At 37.0% G+C, this 23,106-nt stretch overlaps 1 protein-coding gene across 1 annotated transcript; it reads right to left on the bottom strand.

The window, feature by feature from the left end:
- Positions 1 to 3,961: 3,961 nt before the first annotated feature.
- On the bottom strand, positions 3,962 to 22,768 carry slc41a2b (solute carrier family 41 member 2b). Its single transcript, XM_058772699.1, has 11 exons — positions 22,623 to 22,768; positions 20,760 to 21,379; positions 19,999 to 20,106; positions 18,017 to 18,088; positions 17,375 to 17,519; positions 17,063 to 17,209; positions 13,701 to 13,848; positions 13,507 to 13,586; positions 10,240 to 10,371; positions 8,354 to 8,502; positions 3,962 to 5,032 (listed from the first exon to the last, which is right to left on the bottom strand). Exons 2-11 carry the CDS (start codon positions 21,255 to 21,257, stop codon positions 4,847 to 4,849), a joined length of 1,665 nt encoding a protein of 554 aa, XP_058628682.1. The 5' UTR covers positions 21,258 to 21,379; positions 22,623 to 22,768; the 3' UTR covers positions 3,962 to 4,846.
- Positions 22,769 to 23,106: the final 338 nt, after the last annotated feature.

Below are 23,106 nucleotides of genomic sequence, written 5' to 3' on the forward strand. Positions count from 1 at the left end.
TAACTACATATAATGAATACTAAGCAACAACAAACTAATTTTCATAAAATACTTACTACTGATGTTATGTGAATCAGTCAGTAACTACACTGACTCAAGTCTCCCTCTTACTGTACAGCAATTACAATTTTTAATTTAAAATTGTAAAATTTTTTTTTTTTTTTTTTTTATTCATTAAAAAGAATGACTCGTCATAAGAGGACAACACTAGTTGCACTCTATGTTTATGATTCATTAAAAATAATCGATATATACTTGGAATACACTGTATGTGTCGCACTGTAGAGTCACTAGCAGTTGTGCAGTGAATTGTAGTGCAGAAAACACCGTCAGAATATTTCTATTCTGCTTTGAGGAAAGAATGTGAGAGAACTGTAAATGGAATATCATTAGGTTCGGTTCTGAATTGATTCAATGAAGGTCTTTGAGGAGGAATTAATAAGTGGACTTTGCCAGGTTAGAGGCTTAAAATAGTTTTGTTTGAGGCACTTAGTGCTACCCTAAAATGTGGCAAACATATGTAAACTATGCAAAAGCAAGTTTCTTTCTCTGAAATTCTATACAGGCCCTAATATTAGAATATTATATTATAATACATAATATTCAATTCTTTTGGAAAGACAAAAATTCACATTGCGAAGTCTTGTGTTTTGGACTGACACTTTAGCTTTTTGCTATTAACTATTTTAGATTAACTAATTGAAAAGTGGTTGACTGTTTACATATCGATCAACAATATGTTGCTTTCTAAGAGGGTGTAATACGCTACAAAGCAAACTAGACTTTATTCTTCAAATGTGTGGTTTTGCGAGATCAGATATTTCCATCATTACTATATCAAAGAACCCAGTTATTAGCCTCTTAGCAAGGCCACGTTTTTGAGTCTCTGAAAATATGGCTGACCTTGTGGTGCTTGCAGGGCCTCCCAGGTCTTGTGGTGAGTCCAGATGTGTTTGGTTATATGAGTGCCCCGCTATATCCCAGCGACATTTGAAATGGGACCTTTGAAGATTTGATACAAGAGGAAACGCAAAAGCGTGCCAAGCTTTTGTGTCACATAGGTGCAACAGATCTGTGTTACAGGCTGCCAGAGAAATGTGTGTCACTCCACTGTGAAGAAAGATTCACGTACAGTCTCTGCGCTTCAGTAGCGGGTTGTCACTTTGGTGTCAAAAGCGAGATTGCAGCCAAAACCTAACTTCGCATTGAAAATCCTGAGCTTTGGGGGTTTTTTTCATGCTGAATGTGCAATTCTCATGCTACCGCACCTGCTATGGTCGTCTCCGCTCCACCCTCCACCATAACCTCTCAACAACGCTCAGAATACACCGATTCATTTACCGCTAGGGTGAAGTTCATCCTCTGAATTAGGTCCTTCAGCCACATCAAACTTGGCATTGCAATAGGGTTTGGGTTTTCTCAGCGAACATGTGCAGGGTCGAGCTGGCAGCAGTTCTCTGTCATTATCTAACTTATGAAATGATGATGTTTGTGGGAAGTTACATGTTGTTCCCTTAGGGACCGCTACGCTGTTTACTGCTAATATGCAGGCGTAGCTGAAAACTACTATAATTTGGTATAATCTCAAAGCTCTAAAACCCATCTCGCAAGATATTTTGACAGAAGTGTTCCTTAATTCCCAAGGATGAAATTGGTTGTGGTTCAATCACAGCTGAGAAGATTTTCCGTCCATCCATTTCCCTGAGAAGTGTTTCTCAGTGCTGTATACTTGATTAATCCATAGTAATCCATTTGCACAACAGTTGAACTCCTTCAACCCTTTGGCTTCAGCTTCAGTCGAAGAGGAATTTCACACCTGAACGGCAGAAACCGCTCTCTGTTGGCATCTAAGCATGACAGAGAATTACAGCTTTTGCTGACATCATTCTCTCTCATTTTCAAAACATGAAGTTTAAATTAAAGTCATGACAGTTCACCCAAAAAAACAACATTCTGACATCATTTACTCACCCTCATTTAGATTCTAAACCTCTTTGACATGTTTTCTTCTGGAGAACACAAAAGATTATATTTTTGAGAATATTTCAGTTTTTGTCTAAAACCAAGCTGAACCCCATTGACTTTCATTGCATGAACAAGAGAGACATTTTTCAAAATCGTTCCACATATGAAAGGAGCTCGTACAGGTTTGGAACAACATGAGAGTGAGCAAATTTGAACAATTTATTTTCTTCATTTTTTGGTGAACCATCCCTTTAAAATATCCCTGCATGCCACATTTCAAAACTATTTCAGGTCAAAAATGGTGCTGGATAAAATGAAAATGTTCGATAAGTAGTCCAAATGGAGAAATAAAAGTAACCACAGTGAGCAAAGAGCATGCTGTAAAGTCCAGTGGCCCTCACGACTGATTGAAGTGGAGTTGTTGGATGAAGTCCTTTAGTCTAAACCATCATTTTGGCTTGTATTTAATTTCATCTCTCATGCTCGTGCCAGGGGATGACTCCAAATCCCATCTTTAAGATGTACTTGATGATTAGGATGGCAGAGGTTGTAATGGAAGAGTGGGCGTTGTGTCGACTTGAGTTTGACTTCATTACCATATAGTTCAGTGCTGCTTATACTGTCAGAGAAGGCACGGTTATGTTATATACAACAGTGAAATTGCCTGCTGGAAAAATCAGGTCATACCAGCTTAAAGGAAAAACATAATCTAAAATATAATAAAACTGAATAGGAATCTAGGTTGTCAAGTTTGAATGTCAACTTGCACAATTTTATTTTGGTTTGCTTCTCATATATGACTGAGCATAGTGCATGAGTTATACGGACTATTCTTATGGTCCTTTATTGTCCAAAATCCTTACATTCCCTCATATTAAGCTCTACAGAATAAGAAAATAAGGTTGAGTAAATGATGCCAGAATTTTCATTTAAAGTGAACTCTCTCTTTAAGAAAGCTGGTTATTGGAACAGGGTAGCTGGTTTTTGCTAGCCCAAGGTTGTCTACCAGGTCAAAACCTGGTCCACCATTTGTTAGTCAAGTAAATAAACCATTCAGACGAGCTTGGCCCCACTAGAGACCATGTAAAACCTTGAATTTTCCAGCAGGAAACAACAAAAACCCACAAAAATCAAAGTCAGTTTTGAAAGTCATTGCTCTGATTAGCTCCACAAGAGCAGTAAATTGGCTTGATGACCTGTTTGTTGTTAGTGGTGAACATGAGGGATCACGGAACAGAGGCTGTGGGCTGCATTAGGGGATTGGGTCTGCTTTAATAGAGTGCTAATACGTAACAACATGGTCCCTCTGGCTCGATTTGGGGGCCGTTTATGAGCAGGCTCAAATTTCAGGGCCCCCAAACCGCTCAAATAACCCCATTAAACCCTGAAGACAGGGGAGTTCAACAACCATCATTAACATGGCCTGTCTAGACTCCCAAACACTCACACAGAGGCCTTTTGTTTTAGATTGTCGACAATAATATACTAGACACGTCAAAAATGCTGAGTGATAAGTGACATCTGGAAAGTGTGTGTAATCTAGTCGCATTTAATAGCCAATAATGAGCTTTGTAAAAGGTAATAAAATAAATAAGCTAAAGTGTGAATAAAATAATAGCAGGCCACCGAACTGAGCTTGGCTAACGAGTTTTAAAAGCTCAGTTTGACAAAACTGCTGACAGGTGGAGTAAAGCGCAAATTTTAGGAGCACTCTATGAAGTGCCTGATGTATTTTATTGGCAGTGCTCTTTGTAATCAAATAAAAACCCTTTATGGTTCATGCTTTATTGTTCTCACACAGCAAGCGAATACTTTCTGCTCAAATGTACATAAAGCTTTCTCATAAAAGCACAAGAGGTTTCTAAACTGATAAGAGAGGTTTCGCTGCTTCCCTGCAGTTGGAAAGACATCATATACAGGTAATTATAGTCGACAGAATTAAATTAGGGCCTCAGGAGTCCAAAGGATGAAAAAAAATAAACATCAGACTGAAGGATATTGGACATAAATTTTTATTAAACCTTTATTAAACTTTGAGTATCAAAAAAGCATGGCAAGTAAGAAACACAAAGAATCCCCCATTGGTGCCAGTAGAAACTCTTTTTTCCCCCATAGAAAAATGCTGTTCATGGCACCTTAGTAACAATGTACAAAATGTTTACACACACACATACATACATATATATATATATATACGTTTGGTGCATACATGACCATTAACCACGGACGTAGTTGGAAACTGAAAAAGAAACTCTGACATTTCCAATCGATACTCAGACCGCTGTGTTTCTCTTTAAATGAGCAGTTGAAAGTCTATTCCCTTTTCTTAAAGCTGATATATGTTAGTTCATTATTCTACGCTATTAAGCAATACAAAGCAATACTTTAACTCTCAAACTGCATTACAGAGGTTTTTATGAATTGATCTGGCACTGGTTGAGTAAAACTGTGCGGATATACTTGTAATAAGGTCCGACTCGATTGAACAGACATGAGGAACTGGTCTCACGTCTCAAAAGAGACGACAAAGCAACATGGGTAAATAAGTACAGAAAGACAAAGACAAATAAATAACGTACAATCACCAGACATATTCTTGTTTGCATTTGGTCCTTCCACTGCTATAGTGCTGATAAAGTGAGCATTAAAGAAGCTTTTCGTACCGCCCGACATCAGATGCACCAGAAATCACCCTGTTTGAGATGATGGAGAAGCTTTGCCGCCTTTCGAATCTTTAGAGGCAACTAATAAATCATCTGGCACTTGAAGAAGTTTGTTTTTATGCCACATGCCCGATCCGACAAGCAGCCATTCAAGGCAATAAGTGAGGACAGCAAGCATGGAATAGTTTGATCTGCGGGTCAAAGGTCAAAGAAAGACCTTAGTCACCCACATCACTGTCCTGGTCCCCGATGATCCACAAGAAGTGGAAGCTGAGAGCCAGGAAGGCGGTTCCCAACAGGTCGCCCAGCGCTGTCAGGTATGGGATAGAGAAACTGTCCGGATCTTTCCCGCTTTTCCACATGGAGTGCACCATCCAGTCGGAAATGCAAAGCAACAAGAACACCTGGGATGGAGATAAAACGCACACAAAAACGTGTTGAATACTGAAAAGTGTCAGCCAAGCTGCGCTCTTGTGTAAAACCACGGTCCCTTCCGCTGTACCTCTGGATGAACTTTCCCACACAATCACACACACACAGGAAGCTCTAAACCAGAAAGAGACGGACGGAGTTATTCTAGAAGCAACACAATGTTTTTGTTTATGGAGCTTCTTTGAAAAGCTCATCTTGGAAATGAAACAAGATCCCATTCTTTTGAAAAGCAGCGTTCACATTTGAGACAAATATCCGAAACGGCTTCAGATCTAAACATCATAAGGCTTTTCATCTAGCGCAGCTCATTAAACACCAGCAAATTAGCCCCGTGTTTGTCTTCGCTGAGCATCGCAGACTATTAAAATGCTCTTTTGGATCAGAACGGCTCAGTGGATGCCAGTTTGTTTGCTTAATGGAGATGTACCATTTCAAATCTTCCTCTTGCATTCAACTAGAAGTTAAAAAGATGGACTGCAGCAATTCCTGAAGGCTTTTCGCCAGCCGCCCCGCGTTTCCGTGCATGTGTGAGTGAGTGAAGGACTTTCATTTAAGTGAAATAAAAAAAACGAGGCTTGCCCATTAATCAGACTGACAGGTCGGTGTGAAACTCTATTTGGAGGTCTGACGCTCTGCTTATCCGGCCGGGCGGCATTCATTTATATCCGTTATATTAAGGTCAGCGCGAGATGGTTAAAAAGCGATTCGCTCTCCGCTGCAGATTTTAAACCTCAATTTAGGTAGCAGGAAATAAATGGTCATTTTAAAGGCTATTAATTGTGCCTGCCAGGCAAGATGAGTTTTGTGACATTCTTTCAATAATTAACCTTGTGTGTTTCCGTGCACGAGAATATCAGAACATCGACCTTTCCGTGGGAGATTTCGCCTCGCGTTTTCTTTCCCTTTCGCTTTTTATTAGGGTTCTATTAATTAACGATTAAACTGTTAGGAAGGGAATGCCGGAGGCCTTCCGAGTAGCAGAGGAAAGTGATGGTTTGCGAATGTACACAAGCTGTCGAGGCCCAACAAGATTAGCCTTGTAGTTCCACCCTGCGCAAACACACGGACACACTTTTCCATCACTCACAAGGACAGAGAAAGCAGTCAGAGATGCTACATAGCTTTCATGCGTCCACTCACACACACACGTTTACTTAGCCATCTAAATGAGGATGTATAACACCCCTGTAGTTTTATATAAAGCAAATTATAATCAGTACAGACTATGAGTAACTAAACTCTATTTGAGGTTCCCTTAAGGAAGGTTGTGTCAGATTTAGCGAACTCATAAACCCGCTGGAAGCAAAGGTTAGCACAGTGTCCTTTTATAAGTTCACAGAGGCAGCAGAAAAAAAGTCAATGGAATGTGAACCGATACAATTTAGTTTGCAATATGACATATTACAGCTGTTTCAGGTTTGAAAGTACGTAATTTTGTCATAAAACTAGCAAACAGTTCAGAAAGCGCTTAAACAATAACTAATGTTCAAAAGTTTGGGGTCAAGTTTCTTTTTTCTTGGAAAATTATGCTCATCAAGGCTACATTTATTTGAAAAAACTAGAGTAAAAACAGTAATATTCTGAAATATTATTTCAATTTAAAATAACGGTTTTCTAATTTAATATACTTTAAAATATAATTTATTCTGTGATGTAAAGCTGAATTGTCATCTGCCATTTCTCCAGTGTGATGGATTTTGCTGTTTAATATTTTTTTGGAAGTTTCTTTGATGAATAAAAGAAGATTTTTTATTTTTTAAATAAATTAATACTTTTATATATTCAAATGATAAAAAGTAATAGTAAATACTCATATTGTTACAAAAGATTTGTGTGGATTATTTTCTCATCCAAATTTTTGGAAGAGGCGCTTCATTGCCTCATCGGAAAAAATGTCCCAGGAGAGGCATGTGAATATCCAATTTAGACCTCTCTGCACAGCGTCACCAAAAATACTTAACAGCTATGTACTGGGAACTTCATTTAACCCTGAAATTTCTTCCTCTAAAGCAGACTCTGTTTTTTCTGGAATTCTATAGATGCCTTGTATTTGAAGACCCATTAAGGTCAGAGGTCAGGGGGCCACTTTTAGGGCACTAGACATATGTTCAACAAGCCAAGCTATAGCTGGAGCAGGCTAATAATGGTGAACTTCTGTTCGTAAGATTTTGTTCTGAGAAGCATAATTTAACCATATAAGGGTTTTATATAGTGTTTTTTGCCCATTTTGTGATAAAAATGTACATAATATAATATAAATATATATTTTATAATCTCAATATATTGTTTTATAAATAATTAATTATTATTAGTCATTTAAAATGATATTTTCATAGTTTTTTTTATAGTTATTATAGTATTAAGTGTTTTTTTGTTTAATTACAGTTAAATAAATAGTATCTAAAATGAAAATATACTACAATCAATTTATACAATTGAGAAATCTTTGAGAAAGAGTTAGAATTTGATGGTTTATGTACACAAATAATTCAAGATGCACAAAATAAATATCTAAGCAGCAGAATAACCCAATTAATGGCCCACTCATTTTTCCTGTCTCTCTCTCTCCTCAAGGATCCTTCTGAAGTGAAGCAGTGCGGCTTTGGATCTCAAAGACGTGTGTGTGTTTAGGTTAGCGAGGGCGTTTGACGTACAATGTACACATACACACAAACTTCCTAAAAATACCATACATTCCACACGCTTGCAACACGTCGCTGCACGCCAGCCGCTGAATGCACTTACTGAGGTTCTCTGAGGGTAATCGATCTTAATTGCGATCCAAACAATTTATGAAAATTCCCTTTTGGAATAGCCAAACACTCACAGATACACACACACCAGCTTACACACACAAACAACACCTGCTCGCTATCGCTAATGTCATCGCTGCTTCAGTCAGAGGGGAAATGGGGCGTCTAAAAGCTCTGGGGATTTTCTAAAAGGCTTGTAGGTTTATGATGGAAAAAAAAAATGCATGTTGTAACATTGTTACATGTGGGCTGCTGGCGGCACATTCATCGCGATTACACTGAAGATGAAATAGATTCCCCAGACCTGTATCGTAAAACGGGTGTCTGGTTTTATGATTATAGGCTGACATTTTCGTCTGCTATAGGAAATAGTGCTTACAGCTGAGCCTCAAATAGGTGTCAGATTTAATAAAAAGATATAGTGATGACAGGTTCTCTAAACAGCATGGAAATAACTGCACCGCACAGCCTGTAAACATTCATGTGAAGATGTCAGTGCCTTGACACTTGGTTAGAAGGCCCAATTTGTGTCACGCTCACCTGGAAAAGAGCAGCAGCCAAATACACGACCATGAAGACGGGCGTCAGTGAGGTGTGACCCCTTTCCATCAGATCAATGGTGTACAGGAAGATCAAATGACCAGGGATGACCAGTAACAGCAGTACTTGTGCTGACCTGTGATTGGCCCCTGAAAAAGAGAGGAAAAAAAAGAAAAAAAAAAAAGGTAATTTTTTTTAAAGCAATATAGAAAATCTGAATAACAACAATGGTAATTATATTAAAGCGGTTATAAATTGAGAAATCTAATTTTTCCTGATATTTTGACATATAAGAGTTCCAACGTTATACTAGAAAAACGAAAAACTTAATACATTTTAGCTTTACCATTATTTGAACAAATGTTTTTTTGTAATCTTTTACCAAAACGACTTTCCTGTTTATCATAATGGAGGATGAGTGCGCAGAATGATATTTTCCACAATGATATCCAAAGGTGAAATCTGTCATCTTAAAGCATCCAGCATTAAGACACCTGAAACACCACAGACACAAACAACCCTCCACGTGCGATCTGTGCATGTATGTAGCTGTTCATATCGGATTTATTCTATATATTCTAAATGAATATGCACACAGTAAAAATCTCATTCACAAACACCACACTTCTCACTCCATTAGCATCCTTTCAACCCCCGCAGTATAGCATCCCTGTGCACTCCGAGCCCTTGAAGGAGGAAGATTTATGCCCATCTTTCCAGATGGCACTGCTAAGCTTGCAGTGGGCACCGTGCCCCTCATGTACTCGGGCATCTGGACTCTGTCCCCAGAGTCCTCTTGTTTCTCTAAGAAAGAGCCCTGCATCAAAGCTTCGGCATCAACATGCCATCCGCAGCCTCTGTTGTTTATAGGAAGCGTTCTCTGCTTTTCTCCGAGATGGATAGTTATACACAAACCACTGTTACACACACGCCATTAAAGCTAATGTATACACACTTGCAAGCCCTGGTAAGGGATGTTGCTCTAAACACTGGTTACTTGTTCTCGCTCTCTTTAATACAGGCTATGAAAACAAAACTGCCTTCAAAGTGTGTTTAAGTCACTCTCCTTAAATTTGTAGGCCTTAAAGGATGTTATGAGGATTTAAAATTACATGAGCGGTTTGGAGCCCTTTAGCACACATGCTCCACACGTATTGAGCTGCGGTGTTCATGTGGGAGGTGTAAGTTTGAGCCACGTCATGCCTTGATCCTATTCTTTAATTGTTTTTTTTTTTGTGTGTGTGTGAAATTGATCTACTTTGCCAGTCAATAAAATGGCTAAAATCATAGTGTGAAAATTATTTACATAAAAATGTATTTAAAATTATTAATTTTTACACTGAAATTACGACATCCCCACATTTCTGCCAGTTATGGAACAATTTCCACCACGACCAAAAATTTTGCCTCTACTTTTGCCTTAGTGGGCTTGTTTACCAAAGAGACAATTTTATCAGGAAAGAGTGTATGATTAAATTTGTATTTTAATAGAAGATTTTTTTAAAAATGCGTCAAATTATTCAGAAAATGTGACAATATTATTTAATTTTGTGTATTTAGGATTCATAAAATGCGGTCATTTTATTTACAAAAAGGCTTTGAATTTCATTTCCGCCACAGAATGAATGGTATATTGTTATGTACTGGAAATTATATTTGCTCAAGTTCATTCAGAATTCTCTTGTGATGTATATTCACTGATGGACATGGCTCATAGACAAATGAAATAAACTAGCATGTGTGCTTAAAGAGTTTAATTTCTAAAAGTGTACAGGGTCAAACGTGGCTATATATTTCAAATTTTTTTGATCTATTTATGCACTAGAATGTGTCTAGGGCAAACGTTGTTGTAATTTAAAGCACACTGGGGCAATGGTTGGGGTTACCTGTGCCACAGAAGGTGCGGCAGGGGTAGTAGCAACCCTTGGCCTCGTCAGGAACCTCTCCAGGGGTGCTGTGAAAGTGCAGGTAGGTGGATATCCGACTGGACTGGATGGCCACCAGGTTTCCTCCGATACCTACAATATAATAGTACGCATATCAGACAAATATATACTGAGAGTACGAGGACAAAACCTGAATCAAAATTGAGGGGAAAAAAAAACCAGTTGCCTGTTTTAAACACATTTGAGACTTAAAGTAAATCTGCAAATAACTGTCATGTCAGTGAAGCTTCTGCAGTGAAATCCATGTATACAGGCTTCATTTTTTTACTGTCAGACTGGCAGCTATGAGTCACCAGTACTAACTCTGCTTTTGTCCCCCGCCTCTTTATCTCTCGCTTTCTTTCTCTCACACACCAACACGCACAGCCCTTCCCCTCTCTCTCTCTCCCGAGTAAAGTAGAGTGGTGTCCAGAGCCGCAGTAACGATATGTCACGCCCAACAGTTATGGGGGAAGACAAGCAAGCGAGAGAGAGAGAGAGAGAGAGAGAGAGAGAAAGAGAGAAAGAGAGAAAGAAAGAGAAAGAGAGAGAGAGAGAGAGAGAGAGAGAGAGAGAGAGAGAGAGAGAGAGAGAGACAGGAGACAGAGGACAGAACGGACAACACAGAAACTGACTGAACATACACATTCTATCCTCTTTTTACACCATCTGGTTTGTCACTCTGCTGAACTAAAACATCTGCTTTTGAAACAGAACTAAAAAGAATGGTATAAAACAGAATAACATACAATGGATATTTGTAAATATACATCAATCAGAACAAAACAAATCAAACAGAAAAGAACAACACACAATACAACTGCATAGACTACAACTGCACAGAATAGAAGAGCAGGAGGACTAAATAGAATGAATCATAACAGAAGATTTTATAGAATATAGAATAGAACAACACAAAGAATGAATCTAGACGAACAGAATATAATAATGTATATATATGTGTATGTACAAATATTGATAGGAATTAAACAGAAAGAAAATAATTTTAGTGAAGACAGACACTGTCAAATCCATCAACCAACTGTTGGGGATTTGGGAATTGCCTTAAAAAGCTGTTGCCCAACTTGGCATTCCAGGAAAAAACAGCCAGAAATGGTTCTTTTAGCTCAAAATGTTTAGTAACAGAGTGGACAGTCAAGACGAATGGAAATTATTTAAAAATATATACATCCAGTTCACAGCCAAACAGGAAATCGGTAATCTGAATTACAATAAGACAGTAAATCCATTTCTCACATACAGTAGTGCATTCATTCCCACAATGGCAATAACATTTCCCATCGTTAAAGAGCAGGCCTGAGGGAGAACGATTATCTTTTAGCACAGCTCAGGCTTCTGCACAATTAACCCTAACAAGGCCATGTTTATGTTTGATGCAGAGGTTACCATTTCGCCACACTGTGCCACGTCCCTGTGGCAGTGCTGGAGAGACGCCATCTGTATGGAGGAGTGTGTGGGCAAGTGTCTGCAGTTCAAAATTTCTTCAATTTCTCACAAACAAACAAGCAACAACATGACATTTTGGATATGGGTTGGGGGCATGAGAAAGGAGGGCATGTATGGGAATTTTTTGACCTTTCCAATAAGGTCCAATTAATCCAATGCTTATTTTAGCTATGTCTGCCAACAGGAAATGGAGATGATATGCAACCACATTTGTGTCCAAGCAGTGGGATTAACATATATGGACGCCTTAATCTGGGTCACAGATCTGATGAGACTTTGGCTGGGTGTGCAGCAGGGCTCTATTATGGGCCCAACTGGTATTTACAATGTCTGGATTGGGATGTGCAAAACTAATTATTTTTAATCTGTTTATAATAAGGTCTTTATAATTGTTAGGCTGGATACAGGTTTATTTGACTCCCATCGGACAAGTCCTGAAGGGAATTTTTGTAAAACATTGTTCTGTTCAAAAACAGAACTACTTTAAGCTTAACATATTAGTTTTAAAATGCAATGTTTGCAGAGAGACTATCAAAAAAAAAAAAATTGCATGAGATGCAATGTAATAGCCAAAACGTTCTGTCGGAATGTATAGATAGATGCTGTAGTTTTCATTGGGATTAATTTAAAGATGCTTTTCTGAGAGAGCTTTTTTATACATGTCTTACAGCTAAAGCACAGCACGCTAATTAAAGCAGTGCCACTAAAAACCTTAATACTAAAAAAAGATGTACAAAAAAAATCTAGATAAACCACACTAATTGGTTTGTTGGGCAACCATTCGACCACTGTGACCCATCCTTGTACTGGGGGCGATAAGAGAGGTCAGACTTTGCTCTATTTACGTATAACGGAAACTATTTTCCTCTACCTAAGTGGCACATGAGCATGTGTATGTTGCAATCTTTTAAACTACCTTCTCTGACTCGCTTCCTGTTTGGCCAGACAAGCCACAGAAGCCTCTGTTACTCATCCTATCTCACTCTTTCCTCTTGTTTTGAGCTCCTCAGTAATTCCTTCTCTACTCAGTTCTACTTCTCTCTAAGAACAGAGAATAAAACCTTTGATTTTGAGATATTCTGATAAAAGATTCTGTCTTCTTTCATGCACACACACATGCAGAGATTCAAACAGCTGTTTGGTGGTCTGGCAGAAGAATATAGACAGGCTGCAGACAGCGTAAATGTCTCTCATTAGTGTGCTTTAATTAAAAATCGTATGGCTCTTTGTGGAGGTGCCATGGTCCTGGCTTCCTCTCCTGTTACCTCAACGCTCAACTACCGCAATTAATGACTTCATCCTACAGCTCAATCTCATCCAACTCTATTTCAGCTATATTCCATCCTTTGGCTTTTTCTCAATATGGAAACGCTCATTAAAATCACAAAAGTGGCTATGTCTGCCACAAGGATTCTTGCATGACTTTAAAAGAGGGCGGTTATTGCAGAGACATTTCTTTGAGGTAATAACAGTCTGAAAGGGGACCGAAATATCAGCTGAGAGCAACAATGTGTGCTGTGGACATGGGGGCGTTAGGAATAAAGGTCTACAAATTAAGGTTTTAAAAGCTTAAACCTTTCAAAAGACAAATAAGACAAGATGGAGATATTGATGTAGTTTGGCCTATTATGCAGAGTATTGGACAAAACGTCAAGAATTATTCTCCAGTATTGACAAGTGTTGTACTATTCGCAGATTTCAAAAGGAAGACAAACAGAACAAGCTATATAGGATATTTTTGTATAGAATAACAAATCTCACCGTTGATAACAGGCGTGTAAACCACAATCCCAGCCAGGTTGGGATCGGACACAGTTTTGTCCAGGATGAGTCCTCCAATACTGAAATAGGGACATGTATTGTGTTAGAGGGGCAAATGAAGGTCCACATGCTTTTTCAGTGTGTGTGCGAATCTGTGGCCAGGTGTGTGAGGTGTGTGTATGTGTGCATCACACCTGCTGATGAACATGGCAGTGATAACGGGCTCCCAGCCCGAGTAGAGCAGCTGACGGCTGGCAGGGTGTTTGGAAGAGATGACCATCCACAGCGGAGTCAGACACATGAAGAAGGCACACACCAGAGACGACACATATGGGTGAGAGTCTAATCGAACAGACAGATAGAAACACCTCAGTGAAGACAGATTCTGTACTTATGGTAAAACACACAAAGACTTTACATTTAAATCGCTTTTTATAATTTAATTATTATTCTAAATTGGCATTCTGGGACACTCCCGCTGCTTTCATGCTCTCAGTTATGTGGCCAAAAATGTTATACAATACAGTCTACAAGAGTTCAGTCACTAAAATATTTTTCTTTTTGAAAGAAATTAATACTTTTATTCAGTGAGGATGCATTAAATTGATCAAAAGTGACAGTAAAGTCATTAATAATGTAACAAAATATTAATATTTCAAATAAATGCGGTTCTTTTGAACTTTCTATTCAAAGAATCCTGAAAAAAAAAAAAAAAAAAAAAATTCAAATTATGCTTACACAAAGATACTAATCAGAAACTCTTTCAACACTAATATTAAGAACTGTTGCTTGAGCACAAATCAGCATATTAAAATGATTTCTGATGTATCCAGTGACACTGAAGACTGGAGTAATGGCTGCTGAAAATTCATTTTTGCCATTACAGGAATAAATGACACTTATAAAAAAAAACAACACTTATTTTAAGTTGTAATAATATTTCACAATTGTACTGTTTTTATTGCAATTTTACGATCAGAGACAGTAGTGAAAACCCAACAAGAGTGTCGTCCTGCTCTCTGACCACACTATAACCCATTTTCTGCCATTTTTCAAAACCTGAGATGGATTGACAGCCATGACAGGAAAAAATAACCATGACTGACATCTTGTTGATGACAGAAATCATGCTGTCAGCTGCGGTTCTGTTCAGACAGAACACATGAATTGAACTCACACTTAGAATTTTGTTGCGACTTCTATGTGGGGTTTTGGAATATTTTAAAAATGTATTTAAATTTATTTACAATGATTTTGCTGGCAATACAAAACTGAGTAATATTGTGGATATCACAATAAATTTTATACAGTTTTTATTTCCTTAAGTTTCCTAAAGATTATGGCATTACATTCATGATTCTTTTTTGTCTCATGAGCGACTCTCAAACATTTCCATAGTCTCGAGTTTGATTCATTTTCACGTAGCACGTTCTTCCTTTTCAGATCGACTCAAAATCTATGATTGACTTGATTACCAATTTGTTTTGCGGCATTGTTTAAAAATGTTCATGTTAATCTTAACATGGCGCCCCGATCAGGACTGACAATCATATTCTGCTGCTGTGTAAATGCAGCCGTACTGACTGGCTATAATTGGATTTGAGCAGATTGAGCGAAAAAATCTTCTTAAAAAAAAACGAATCAAATCTTTTGATGCAGACAGCGTCTGCATCAAAAGATTTGATGCAAAAGAGGTTTCACTTTTTGCTAAATACTCTTCAAATCACACATTAAACAGCCTAAATCTTTAAATCCCAAACATAGAGGCAACATCTGTGTGACTATATTTAGTGTGAGACAGGGCAGCGGTGTACACTAATGATGGCAGAAGCCTCACTTCTCGGCTGGTTGGCATGGCTGATATGGTTTTGGCATGGCACGTTGGTGCCATTTGCCTTGCCCTCACCTCACTTCACCTCTCTCAGAAAAGGAAAGACTAAAAAAGGAGCACGGCGCTCAGTCTGGACCAGTCTGGGGCTTATCACACTGAGTCATCATGGACCGAAGCCCCATTAAACTCAGCATAAACACTCTACAACGCTGCTCAGGATGGCCCAAGTGTAACTTTCACACTTTTTAGATATAGTGTTTGTGTGTGAGAGAGACACTGGCTGTTTGGCTATGCTTGTTAGCGCCAAATGTTTGAAAAAGTTGCCACAAACATAAAGAACCATGTTTAAAACCAAATTTAAAGTGATCAAAAAAAAAATTAAAAGTAACTGATCCTTGATCTTTTCAAACAAGTTTTACAAGAATTGACAAATTAGTTAATTTATAAATGAATTTTTTTTTTGTACTTTGTTAGTTTAAATATAAATTTAATAATATTACATTAACATTTAATAATATAAAATATCCAGAAACATTTTATATCATTAAAATAAATAAACACCAAATATAAATAATTACTTATTATTTATTTTTAATAGAAAAATCAAACAATTAAATTAAAACAAGGTAATAACAAAGTGAAAATAGGAACTGTCAAAAATGGATCATTTAGTAATTTAATATTATATAATATTTTCATGATATTAAAATACACTCTCTCTGCATATATATATATATATATATATATATATATATATATATATATATATATATATAATAAACATATAAAACATTCAAATCAATCCAATTTAAAACAATGAATGAATGGACAAAATGTTAAATTCTAATTATTCTAATATTACCATTTAATGATACATTACATTTAAAAATATTTTCATAATCTTAATATATAAAAAATAAATAAAAATAAATGATATATAAAACACACACACACACATAAAAAGAGAGAGAGAGAGAGAGAGAGGGAGAGAGATACACATACTGAGCCCTGTGTGTGTTTCAAGAGAATATGAATCTGCAGACCCAGCGAGGTCATGCACTGTGTCACAACAGTCTCATTGTCCTGAGCCAGACTCATTAGCAGCGTGACCCTACCCATAAAACATATCAACCCCACTGCCCCATAAACTGTAACTTACACACCTCACATCTGCTGACACCTGCAATAGAGTGTGAGAGTGTGAAATGTGCTGCTACGTTTAAGATATATTACTGATCACACTTTAATATGACAGATAAAGACTGAAATATGTTCAGTTTTTCCACATAATATTCTTCAGACAGCTTTATGACAAATGCATCGAAATATAATTTACTCAAAGCAAGATCCAAAGTGATGGATTCTTGCGCCCTCTTGTGGTAGACAACTGAAAGTATCTCTGATCTGCTGGAGAGAAACTACTACAGATTTACCAAACTCTGACCTACTATCTATTCTCGGCAAAACATAAATCTCTTTCTGTCTCTGTTACAGCTCCTAGTGAGCTGCCTCGCTGTCTGCTGTCTACATAGGTGGCTTTCTTCTAAGGCAGCATCCTAACCGAAATGGAAGCTCATAATGTGACTCATTTGAGGTTGTCCATGCTTACTATGTACAAGCATACTTTGAATTTGAGTGTGCATATGATGCCTAAAAATGCTATCTAGGTAGGCAGCTCACTAGGGTTTGGAACAGAGCCCTTATTTTTACACACATCTTTCTCACCTAGGCAGTTGTAGAGGCCCTGGCTGATCCATGCCAGGATGGCCAGCGTGATGAGGTCACCAAAACTGGCAGCGATGGGTGTGGCTACATTATCAGGGTTGATGCCCGTCTTCTTAGAGCCCACAATCACACCCACCATTATTATACCTGAAGAGAAGAGTCATTGTTCAACTTACTTGGAACTGGACATTCATAACATGAAACATGACTAATGTCAGATTTCGATATAACAATGTGGCCATTATTTGTTGCGAAAAGAACCACTTTACTAAATACATGTAAGAGTATTAGAGGTTAATCTGTAGTACAGACCCTGCAGCAGAGATGCTATGAAAGCTGTAGCGACACTACTAGAACACAGCAACACGGCGTGACCGATCTGGAACTTTCCTTCAGGAATCCAACCCAGTACAACGGCCGCTACTGCTGCCAGGAACCCTATCACTGTGGCCTGCACCTGAGAAATAGAGACAGACAGAGGTAACAATGGGTTTAATTTATTAAAAAAAAAAAAAAATTATATATATATATACATATATATACACACACACATACTTTTTTATTTTATTAAATATATAATATTTAAATATTTTATTATTTGTTTATTTAATTTCGTTTTTAATTTCTTTCTTATATATTTAAAAATATTTTAAAGATAAAATTACTAAAATAATAATAATATAAGTTATATATAAATAAATTATATGTAAATATTAAAATTACAGATTATATTTATTTTTTATTTGATCTTTAATTATTTATTATATAGACACTTCACTTTGTCTTTGTTTTATAAGTGTCTGTGTAAATATGGAATCTTGATAAGATCTCTGTTCCTTTTCCAGGTAAAAACCCTGATATAAGGTGTGAGCGTATTTAAATTTTCAGAGCTCCTGATGGCGTTTGCTTGTTTACGGTCTGTACTGTACATGTAAGCCTACTGAAAGCTCTTACCTGTTTCAGTGCCAAATTCCCAATAATAAGGTTCCACTTCTCTATGGGCGAGTCCATTTTCCCCACATTCACCTAAAAACAACAAAATTGATGAACAATTTTTTTCCTCTCATTACTATTACATTCAGTCACCTGTACTGTGGTCACTAAAATGTGACACATATGTTTTATGCACGTTTTCTAGCACTTCCTAACTAAAAAGCAAAGGTAAAAAGTTAAAAAGCTGACAAAACATTGATAAATGATAAATATTTCAAACATGTTCACCCAAAAATAAAATAAACTTTATTTAGGACCATTAAAATCTTGTGCAGTGACAATTTTTACATTAGTGTTATGCAACAAAAAAAATACATTTTTTAAATTGTAACATGTATACATCATGGTAATATTAGTTGTACTGAATTTAATGCAATTAATTACATTAATTTATATTATATTATATTGATAAAAAAAGAGAGGAATCAAAAGCACAAAATCTAAAAAGAGGCTTAAAATATATAAAATATAACGTTTCTTTAAATTTTTTTGATTTTGGACCTAAAAGCTAAAACAAGAAAACCTTCAAAAAGGAAAAAAAATAGTATGTGTCCAAATTACTTGTAAGAGCTGGATTTTGGCATTGGATATTTTAGATTGAAAAGAAAACCGACATCTGAGGAAAAGTTAATAATATTTTGGGTTTGGAATGGATCTCTGCCCACAGAGTAACAAGATGGCCGAGGCCGACTCCACAACCGATGAGCCAATATGTGTGCTTAAGAAAATACAGGAAACAAATGTAAATGTGAAAGAGCAGCGTGTAGGAGAGAGCCGTCTGAGGGCAATAGACTCAGTGTGTGTTTTCTTTTTTCCCCCCCAGCTGCATGAGGGTGAACAGAAGGCCTGTACTTTCGCCCCTCTCCTCCGCTCAGTCCACACCGCCAGGGTTTGTTTATTCTTTCACCTCGAGGGGGGACGACAGTTTTGCCATGAAAACACTAGACGCTAAACGGCATGAGCTGAAACCCCTCTGGGCTCTAAAGTTCCGGACTGAGAAAAAAAAAAAACACTAGCAACCAAAAAAATAAAATCCATCTGTCAGCAGACAGCAGACGAGACCAGTGCCCAGAGGAAAGGGCAGGAGAGGAGAGTGGGAGAGAATATTTTACTAAACTAGATTATATAAACACACCTGAGACTTTAACTATGGAAAAGTTTAAATGCACAATAAGTTTTTAAAGACGACAAGAAACAGCATTTGGAACACATTTTTACAAGGGTCTGAAATTACAGTGCTGATGTTGCTCATGGCAAAAATGCCACTGGAAGGAGCAAAAAAGGCAAAAAAAACAAATAAATAAAAAATTTAAATAAAATTAAAATGTATAAATGTATACCATTTGCACATAAATTATATTTTATATTTCTAGATAAGATTTAACACATTTTTACCCTTATTTATTTATTTTATTATTTAAACACTTGACAAGATTGCTGTTTCTGTGGTTGACGAGGCAATGACATTATTGGTTACGTCAACAGAAAATACACTAGTGAGGTATAAATATGTAGCAAAAGATCATAAAACAAACTTTTTCTTTAAAATATTGTGCACAATAAGATCAGGCATTAAGACAATAAAGATTACATGTTGTCTTGAAAACCTACAAGTGTTATTCTTACTCAGACACATGGGGGTTGGAAATACATATTGAGTCATAACCATAATAACAGGCTTGCTAGTATTTCTATCACTGATTTATGGTTTTTACTACCAGGCCTAGTCTGTGGAGATGAGCACTAGCATGATTCGTCAGGTCCTGACAGGTGAGAGCATGCCCAAAACGGGCCAAGATCTCATCACAAAGCACCTTAGCATCAGTGGAGCACTTCTTATGAGAGCTGACAGTCACTTCTAATCAAATCACAGGCACACCTAATGTGAACTAAAGCAAGATGCAATTATGTGCAAAGAGTTTTAAGGTAGTCAGGATACTAACCGCTGTGGAAAGCCTGGAAGCAAGAGTCATCTCTAGGTTTCCTTTCAAACCCAAAAGAGCCGGAACCAGGATGAAGATCTCGGTTATGTTTTTAAATGCTTCCCAATGCTGAAAAAAAAAAGAATAGAGACTTCTATTAGGTGGGGGTCCTCAACAAACTTCCAGTGGGGCTATTTAAATAAGACAGCTTATTTAAATAGAGTTATATTAAGATAATCTTACTTAAAATGCAAAAATAAATAAATAATTTAATGAATTACTTAAAAATAGAAATAATAAAAAATTTAAATTCAACATTAAACAGACATAATATTTTTGAGTTTATTCATTTTTATGACAACAGAATTTCCAGAGGTACAGCTTAGACAGGAGGGCCTTCAAACATCATCCATAAATACTGTAGTCAGGGCAAAAAAATTGAGAACCAATGGACTATGTTTTTTTTGACAAGTTTTATTATCTGCCAGCCAGGCAAAAACCATAAGTCGAATTACATCAAAGTTTAATACTTAAAGGTACAGTCCACCCTTTTTGTAAAACACAAAATAAGATATTTTGAAAACTACTTCAGTGTTTTTTTTGTTCATAAAATGAAAGTCAATGGGGTCCAGTGTGATTTTGGACCCCATTGACTTTCATTATATGGACAGAATCATCTTCAAAATACCTTCTTTTTTGTTTCGCAAAAGAAAGAACGACAAGCAGGTTTGGAAACAACATAAAGGTGAGTAAATGCTCCCTTTAAGGTTTCAAAAACTCACCTGTACTATATCCAGTACGACTCCGGCCGAAACTGTCCCGAACCCAGCTAGAAGGAAGGGCACCAGTATCTGCAATGCCATGGCAAGGGGTGACTCTTTGGGCATATTTCTAGTTGGCTGCTGCTGCCCTTCCTCTTCGCTCTCCTCTTCCTCATTTGCCTCTTCTCCTGAAAGCCTCCCATCAGGCAGAATGGGCTCCGTCTCCGCAAAGCGTCCGTCTCCGGCATCAGACAGGCTGATGGACGTTCGGCTGCTGCGGTCTGAGTGGCGGCGGGGCTCGCGGTGGAACCCGTTCTTGAGGGTCTCTGGCTTGGGCGTGCCGAGGTCCACCATGGCCAGCCGTTCCTCCTGTAGTGCGGTGTAACCAGCAGGTACCATGGTCTGAAGCAAGGAGGGTATGGGTCTGAAAGAGACGGAGCTCCAGGCTCCTCCAGCCTGAGCTGCCAGACTAGGGCCCAGGGAGCTGAGCACAGCGCCCCCTATGGTTCGGAGGCTCATACTGCAGACAGGAACTAGTTGGGCTCATGGCCCTCTGGACTTTGAGAAGAGCAGCAGATCAGCAAACACAGCAGGTGGCATCCATTACAGCCATGAACAAGCTCTGACAATATCGCAGTGACCTGATAAAGAGAAGCACAGAGGGAATGCATCAACAAAAGTGTCACATTCGAGGTCACACTATCATTATATGCTTTCTTTTAGTCTGTCAGCAGCGGTTATTTGATCAAGGTGCTGAATTGGCAGTCATAGTGTTTAGTACACAGTCTAAACTTTATTTACTTAAACATCAATTACTAAGTACTCCATACTTGGAACTAACTTCTGAACCGCTTCAGTAATAATATTTATGGAAACGTATAAAAACATTTATCTGACAACTGCAAAAAAAGAAATAAATATATAAAAACAAAATAAATTAATTAAAATAAATAAATAAGTGCAATAAATAAATAAATAGCAAGATAAAAATTCGCAATTGCCTCAGAATTCTTCATTTTAAACACAATTCTTAGTTTATATCTCATAAGTCAGAATTTATATCTCACAAGTGTGAGATATAAACTTAGAATTGCATGAAAAAATGTCTAAATTGTGAGATAAATGTTGCAATTACCTTTATTTTTTATCCCATAACAGAAACTAGTTTCTATAATTATTAGATGTGCATTGGAAAAAACACAAATTAATTGTCTGATGGAGTCTGATCATTGTATGAAATGTTCTTATTAAAATTAACCATCAGAAATTTGACATAAAAGTAATAAATAAAACATATTTAGTTTATATGCATGTAATAGTAATAAAAAATACTTAAAAAACAAGATGTAATAGTGTATTTCAAAATTATCACACAGCCAAAACAATAAACAACACACATTACATGGAAAATGTTTGTAAACAAACAATGCTACCTCACAGAACTTAGAAAACATAAAGGAAATGAACAAATGCATCATATAATGTGTTCAGAACAACACATAATTATGCCTGTAAGTAACTAATCATATATTTGACTGAATATTATTTGAGATATACGAATATATTATACATCTAATGAGGAGGCAGGAAGCGGACAGGTTGCATTTTCAGTTGGACAAACTAGTAAAATATGCCTGATTTGTTAAGTTTTTATGGTTTATGGTTATCAAAGAATACTCAGTTGTATGTCTAAACCTTTATATAGATGACTTGTGCATTGGAATCACCCCAAAACATCCTAAATATTCTCCAGCTAGCTGACGGTAACGTTAAACATGAATAATTAATCATTTAAACTCCGAAGCCTGTCAAATGAAACCAACGCTTTATTTTATTTAATCAACCTCTCTGAAGGGTAAAAAGATAATAAAGGACTGTACGTACCGTGATATTTTAGTTCCGTCGAGACGAGTTTCTGCTTCTTCCCTGATCGCTGGACTGGAGCTCTGTGACAGCGGCGGCGCGTCATCACTGCCGCGGGAGCGAGCACGCATTTCAAAATAAAAGACTCGTGAGCTCACGTTTTTACAGTCTATGGTTGAAGCACATTAAAACTTAAATTAAAACCCGTCAAAAGCTTTCTTATATATATATATATATATATATATATATATATATATATATATATATATATATATATATATATATATATATATATATATGCTTTGATTTTTTGTGGCTATTCATTAGTGTCTTTAATTTTCAGACAAGAATGTCGTCAAACAAGCACGACAACCTAAATTTCTGTTTCAGTATAGAACTATAAAAGGAATGGGGAAAAAACAGGTAATGTCAGCTAATTAAAAGCTATTTAAGAAAAAAATGTTAGCAATCTCACAACACAACCTAACAATAAAAAAATAAGAGA

Source organism: Onychostoma macrolepis, chromosome 04 (genome assembly GCF_012432095.1).
Source record: "Onychostoma macrolepis isolate SWU-2019 chromosome 04, ASM1243209v1, whole genome shotgun sequence".
NCBI classification, from domain to species: Eukaryota; Metazoa; Chordata; class Actinopteri; order Cypriniformes; family Cyprinidae; genus Onychostoma; species Onychostoma macrolepis.